Source organism: Alosa sapidissima, chromosome 20 (assembly GCF_018492685.1).
Source record: "Alosa sapidissima isolate fAloSap1 chromosome 20, fAloSap1.pri, whole genome shotgun sequence".
Lineage (NCBI taxonomy): Eukaryota > Metazoa > Chordata > Actinopteri > Clupeiformes > Clupeidae > Alosa > Alosa sapidissima.
The window spans coordinates 31954985-31962484 of record NC_055976.1 but is presented as its reverse complement, the minus strand read 5'-3'; the positions used below and the strand labels follow the sequence as shown (position 1 = coordinate 31962484).

Here is a 7500-nt window from a genome sequence, read left to right as displayed (position 1 = left end):
CTGCATCAGAATGAGGTTTGCAATGGTGCGCCTGAAGGCACGGGTTGAAGACCCAGTCAGTTACGTCACAATATGCACATTTGTGTAAATTCATTCCTACGTAATCACCATGACCAAAATTGAACTTTTTTTTTTACTTTGAATCTTGAAAAAAAAAAATATTGACCTACCTACCGACCCATTTTTAATTGTTTTTGGCTGTTACTGCAAACAAAAATATTTTTAAGGATGGCCTTAGGATCAGCTCTACACACGCAGGGGAGAAGGCTACTCTCATGAAGTAGTTTAGGATCAGCTCTACACACGCAGGGGAGAAGGCTGTTTAGGATCAGCTCTACACACGCAGGGGAGAAGGCTGTTTAGGATCAGCTCTACACACACAGGGGAGAAGGCTGTTTAGGATCAGCTCTACAGACGCAGGGGAGAAGGCTGTTTAGGATCAGCTCTACACACACAGGGGAGAAGGCTGTTTAGGATCAGCTCTACACACGCAGGGGAGAAGGCTGTTTAGGATCAGCTCTACACACACAGGGGAGAAGGCTGTTTAGGATCAGCTCTACACACGCAGGGGAGAAGGCTGTTTAGGATCAGCTCTACACACACAGGGGAGAAGGCTGTTTAGGATCAGCTCTACACACGCAGGGGAGAAGGCTGTTTAGGATCAGCTCTACACACGCAGGGGAGAAGGCTACTCTCATGAAGTTGCGCACTCTGCTGTGCAAATAGCACACAGAATTGTTCTTTCCACTGGGGGAACTTTTCAGTTACTCTGGATTGCCCCCTAAAATAGTAATAGTCCCAAATTAGCGTTGCTGTAGCCAGGCAACTTCAATAAATCCCTGCTTACTTGCGGCGCAACGTCATAGGCAGGGCATAACATGTTCCGGCACCTCCGACGTTGGATCCGGAACCTTTTTTATTGGATCCGTCAACTCTACTGTATACGTCAATATAAAAAATAAATTGCCTAAACGAAAAATAAATAAATTACTGTTTGTGTAGTGTTCAATGTTGATATCTTTCTTATTAGTCTTTAGAAATAGGGGAAAGACCAAACAGGATACAACAAGCTAATCGAGGATTTGAAAGTGCTTTATCCACAATATTGGCCACAGGAGGGTGACGCGCTGTTCGGGGAGAGAGAAGTTGAGACGCTCTGCCAGCAGTTTTGCATCGATAGCCCGCGGAATGTCATCAGGGCTTTCAGGGAATACCACCTCTACCATCTCCTCCCCATTTGCCTTGTCGGCCCTCCGCTTGCCCGGTTCAACCCCTTTCCTCCTTACGTGAGGTCATGGATTTCTAAAGGACAGGTGTAGAGAAAGAAGCAGGGTAGTGGAGCAGGCCGGGGGTCTGGATGCTGTATGGGCCATTTTGGACAAGTAGGCCTAGGCCTAGGCTGGGTGTGGGTGGTCATCATTGCAATATATAGCATACTTTAGCGCTTGAGGCTATTAGCCCCTTGTTGGACTGTTTTGTTGGTTCCCCTGTATCTCCTGTTTTCCCGGTCTGTGTGCGCGCTTGTGTGTGTTTGTGTGTGTGTGCGCGTGAGTGTTTGTGTCTCCCGCTCCCTCTCTGGGCCAGATGTACTAATGCTTTTGCGCCCATTTCAGGCGTATTTGTTTCGCAATGTGCGTGTAAAATCATTGCCAGGTATGTACAAACAGGCCGCAATGATGTAAAAACGCAAACTGCCTGTCGCGGGAGCTGAAAGTGGCAGATTGCGTTTGTCATGTCATGCATATGCATTCATGGGAGGATCCAGGGGACAGTGGGAGTTTAGCGTAAAAAGATGGGAGGGGAAGAGTAAAGAGCGCCTAGTTATGTATTCCGCGGTACAGTATGTACAAAGACTGCTCCTGAAAGCGCACGTCTATTCTGCGCCTAAATACTTCACGCCTTGTAAAAGCAGGTGTTAATCCAAATTGCAGTTCAATGCGTCAATAAGAGAACCTTTCAAAGACAACAGAATCGCTATTTAGAGCACCAGTTTTTGTGGTAAAAGTATTTGTACTACCAAAAGCAACCTTAACTTTCGTTGGCCTTTCGAATGTCTTACTATCACTTTCACGTCATTCACTTAAACTTTCCTACTTGCTAGATTTGACCAATCTTCCATAGCCTACGTGCACAAGTAGTTTGAGTAGAACTACTGATCTTCATTATCTCCCTGCTTGTTTACATCTTATCTTGTATGGTATTATTTCATGATCGCTAAACGTTTAATCCTTTTAATGTTGTCATCAGTTAACTTCATTCAACTGCGCTTGTATGTAGGCGCTGCCATTCAGTTGTGGACGTTCGTAAATTGCGTTTATGGGCGGAGAAAGGCAGAGAAAGGTGCAGTTTACACTAAGGATTGAACGATTGATAAATATGATGGAAACTTGGGTCTGACAGCGTTCGCAATCTGCGGTGTGCCCATGGCGCTGATAACGCTACGTTCGCAAATGTACGTACATCTGGCCCACAGTGTCATATTATGTGTCTGTTCCGATGTGTTTTGATTGGGGGGAGGTGTCCGGGGTGGAATAGGGGTTCAGATAGGTATTCAGATGTGTCAATCAGAAATTACTAATCATTCCACGCTGTATCTAGTTGATTATTGATTACTATGTGGTCATTATTGCAATATATAGCATACTATAGCCTATATGTTTTTATTTCGGCCTATGCGTAGAGTTTTTTTCGATAATTTGATAATGAATCATTGCTGGGTTTTTTTACATTTTACACCATGCAGTGCAGTGTGTTGCAAGTTCTGAAGTTAATAAACATTGCCCTGGTGTACACACTGCGTTGTTTAGTTTTTTTTTAGTCAGAGCTATGTACGCAGGTTTTTTTGTTGTTGGTCCGTAACCTCAAATCCCCGTTTTGAGTCGCCGGATCCACCCCGCCTTTGCACTCCGGCACCTCCCACTTTACAAATTAAGCACTGGTCATAGGACGGGCCCACTCCCCTACTTGTGTAACTTGAAGTAAAAAACAAACATTTCATAGGGTACGATTATATTTAAGTTGTCGTGGTAACATATTGTAGGCAATAAAAAAACAAACGTTTCATAGGGTACGTTTATATTTAAGTTGTTGTGGTAACATATTGTAAGCAATAAAAAACAAACGTTTTATAGGGTACGTTTATATTTAAGTTGTCGTGGTAACATATTGTAGGCAATATAAGCCATACATACATCAATAAATGTAGCATATTCTCCACCGGACATTCTGTCCGTTCTGCCTGACAACTACAAGTGAAACCAGAGAATTTCCACCTGTAGCCGGCTAACGTAAACTCTGGTGTGTGTGTGTGTGTGTGTGAGAGAGAGTGTGTGTGTGTGTGTGTGCATATGTACTGTATGTGTGTGTACAGGTTTACATGTGTGTGTGTGTGCGTGAGTGCGTGCGTGCGTGCGTGCGTGCGTATGTATGTGTGTGTGTGTGTGTCCATACTTGTTGCTACTGGGGCCGGTTGCCAGCACGTCTGCTTGCAGTCGGGGGAAGAAGCCAGGCTGGTAGCGCCCCTGACCGATCCTCATGTCCAGAAGGTGGGGATGCAGCGCCGTGTGGTCAATCTTCCTCAGACGGGCCTCAATGGCTCTCTCTGTACACACACACACACACACACACACACACACACACACACACACACAATAAGGTACTATAAGCTGTACTGTGATGTCACATGCAGACGTTATATGGTGTATATGCTGTAGAATTGTCTGTGAGCTGCTGGCTTGCGAATCCTCACTGCTCTCTTGTTTAAAAAGGATAACCACACACATCTTCCCAATCAGTGTTTTCACTGTAAATATTTATTCTTTAGCACATTTCTGATGACAAAACAAGTTGCATGTGGCGATAAACTTTATCTCTATATGTCTATACATGCCTCGTATTAAACCGTATCTATATCTCTAGATGTCTATATGTCTCGTATTAAACCGCATCTATATCTCTAGATGTCTTAATGTCTCGTATTAAACCGTATCTGTCTATCTCTATATGTCTATATGTCTCATATTAAACTGTATCTGTCTATCTCTATATGTCTATGTCTCGTATTAAACTGTATCTGTCTATCTCTATATGTCTATATGTCTCGAATTAAACCGTATCTGTCTATCTCTATATGTCTCGTATTAAACCGTATCTATATCTGTAGATGTCTATATGTCTCGTATTAAACCGTATCTTTATCTCATATTAAACCGTATCTATATCTCTAGATGTCTATATGTCTCGTATTAAACCGTATCTTTATCTCATATTAAACCGTATCTATATCTCTAGATGTCTATTTATGTCTCGTATTAAACTGAACATTTACTACTCCATTTCCTCACTCAAATGTGACGTTGTGAAATCGCTGTTCTTGCTTTGAATGAATGAAATGTTTTGTTGGATAGTTTAATGGAATATGCAGAGTAATTAATAGCTGAGAAATGCCCAAACGGGGATGTCCTGAGATATCGCCACTCGTGGTGACGCACACAATGCCTCTTGTCAATGCCTTCCAATCAGAAATGCCCTTTGGGGTAATAACAACCTTCATTCATTTAGAGACAGGAGCAGATGTGCGTGTGTGTGTGTGTGTGTGTGTGTGTGTGTGTGTGTGTGTGTGGGATACACACCCGCCTCCTCGATGTGTGTGGCCCTCTGGTAGAGCTCAGTGTGAGTGTGTGTGTGTGTGTGTGTGTGTGTGTGTTGGTGTGTGTGTGTGTGAGTGTGTGTGTGTGTGTGTGTGATACACACCCGCCTCCTCGATGTGTGTGGCCCTCTGATACAGCTCAGTGTGAGTGTGTGTGTGTGTGTGATACACACCCACCTCCTCGATGTGTGTGGCCCTCTGGTAGAGCTCTGTGTGAGTGTGTGTGTGTGTGTGTGTGTGAGTGTGTGATACACACCCGCCTCCTCGATGTGTGTGGCCCTCTGGTAGAGCTCTGTGTGTGTGTGTGTGTGTGTGTGTGTGTGTGTGTGTGTGTGTGTGTGTGTGATACACACCCGCCTCCTCGATGTGTGTGGCCCTCTGGTAGAGCTCTGTATGGAGCGTGGGTGTCCGCACGTTGAGCATGCGCACCTTGTCCACACGCGCGTCAAACAAGCGCAGAGCGTGCGCATGCTCCTCATCGTCATGGTGAAGGATCTTGGAGTCGATAAAGGAAGCAAACGTCTGTGTCTCCAGGAAACGGGACAGGAAGGGGAGGGAGGGCTCAGGCTGGTCCGACAGGAAGGATGCCTGGGGACGCACAGGAAGAGAGACGCAGACACAGGGCTGTGATTGGCAAAGGTAAAAAAAAGGAAAATATCCGTAGCACATAGTTCTCCATTTAGAACATGTTCTCCATTTAGAACATGTTTTGCATTTAGAACATGTTCTCCATTTAGAACATGTTCTCCATTTAGAACATGTTTTGCATTTAGAACATGTTCTCCATTTAGAACATGTTCTCCATTTAGCACATGTTCTCTCTCCATTTAGAACATGTTTTGCATTTAGAACATGTTTTCCATTTAGAACATGTTTTGTTTATAACATGTTTTCCATTTAGAACATGTTCTCCATTTAGAACATGTTTTGTTTATAACATGTTTTCCATTTAGAACATGTTTTCCATTTAGAACATGTTTTGCATTTAGAACATGTTTTCCATTTAGAACATGTTTTCCATTTAGAACATGTTTTGCATTTAGAACATGTTTTCCATTTAGAACATGTTTTGCTTATAACATGTTTTACATTTATAACATGTTTTGTTTATAACATGTTTTCCATTTAGAACATGTTTTCCATTTAGAACATGTTTTCCATTTAGAACATGTTTTGCTTATAACATGTTTTACATTTATAACATGTTTTGTTTATAACTTAAACCAACAGTTAAAATGTTGACTCAATTATTTACTGTAGGCCTACTTGATGATAATATATAGCCTGCCCCCTAACAGTCCTCTGGGCCTACGTACAAACGGAGGTGAACGGCTGGACAAACGCGAAATGACAAGGTGTTAACTAAACAATGTAGTAGGCCTAAGGTAGACAGGCTTTGTGTGTTAAAACTATGAAAACGTGTAAGGTTAGGCTAGTCCGTCACAGCTAACTTCAAGCACAGCTTACACGCGCAGAAATTAAAATTCAATATCAGCAAAACGAGATTTATTATCGGAAAATCCTGACAGCGAACCCGATGCAAAGCCAAAACGAGAAAAAAACAACTTCATACATGATGTCCTGTTAAATCAATTTGTTGACCTTTACCGTTTCATGGCTTCTGCTGATAAACTAGTTCGCCACAGACACTGAACTTGAATCAAGCATTCTTCAGAACGCAGCTTTTACTTTCTGTCTACTTTTACTTTCAATGAAATCCACTAGTAAACGGACTAGGCTACAAGCGACGTGATATTCTGAAAGATGTGAAGCACAAAACCAGTCATCATTGTCAGCGGCCTGTTATTACCTTCATAGCACTGGTCTGTGTTATACAGAAATATAGCCTACCTCTGACTGACAGACCCCCTCAGCAGATCTATACGAATTGCGTGGGTCTCATTTTCAGGTCGAAAATCTAGAATTCCGTTTAAAAACGGAACAATCAGACCCCTGAGAGATTACGCTAGTTACAGGCTGGCTGTGGGAATGGGGCAGCTGGGCAGCTAGTGCACATCTACTCATTTCATGGACAATACAACACACTGAAATGGAACTGGAATGGACTATTTATTATAGCATGTGTGTGTGTATGTGAGTGTGTGTGCCTGTGTGTGTGTGTGTGTGTGCCTGTGTGTGTGTGTGTGTGTGTGTGTGTGAGAGTGTGTTTGTGTTTTGCTGACCTTGTCGAAGTTCTGCATCTGGTCTCGGTTGGAGAACCAGGCCTCCTTGTCCTGGCTGGGCTGGATGACGAACACCTCGTAGTCGGCGAACATCTGGGCGAAGCGGTTGGCGAACACCTCGCGCAGCGTGATGTTCAGACGCTGCGTCCACCACTCGTCCGGGTCGCACTGCAGCTTCATGTCCTTACCGTCATCAGCCTCCTCTTTACTGTCCAGCTGCTAACACACACACACACACACACACACATACACACACACACTTAATGTTAGAGCCCGGACACTGAATCACACGCATTCAATCACACACATTCACCCCTCCAGCTGGCTGGTATGTTGGAAAATACTGGATTGCAATATATATACTGCCCAAAAAAATTAAGGGAACACTTACAGTTTTCCACAATTGTTAAAACACATTTTTTGAAACCTTCCACCCTTTTCTCCATTCTCAAACTACATTCACAACATGTCTGACAGTTCTTGCAAAATAAAACACTCGCCTCAAAAGTTTTACTTGTGCTCAGAACCAAACAGTGTCAGAGTACCGATCCAGTGTATGCTTGAAGTGTTCCCTTAATTTTTTTTAACAGTATATACACTATGCTCCAAAGAGATTTAAAAAATAGCCGTGTCTGTGTTAAATAGTTTCCCCAAGTCCAGTCAGCAAAG

At 43.3% G+C, this 7500-nt stretch overlaps 1 protein-coding gene across 5 annotated transcripts in view; it reads right to left on the bottom strand.

Moving 5' to 3' along the window:
• The window catches only part of dennd5a (DENN/MADD domain containing 5A), a 67063-nt gene that overhangs the window by 42892 nt on the left and 16671 nt on the right, over nt 1-7500 (bottom strand). For 3 of the 5 annotated variants that reach the window (XM_042073830.1, XM_042073829.1, XM_042073832.1), the window contains 3 exons: nt 6832-7050; nt 5002-5236; nt 3451-3601 (listed from right to left, as the gene is read on the bottom strand). In XM_042073830.1, coding sequence (XP_041929764.1) covers nt 3451-3601; nt 5002-5236; nt 6832-7050 — 605 coding nt within the window. The remainder of the gene's footprint in view (nt 1-3450; nt 3602-5001; nt 5237-6831; nt 7051-7500) is intronic. The other 2 variants (XM_042073831.1, XM_042073833.1) reach the window with 1 other exon arrangement.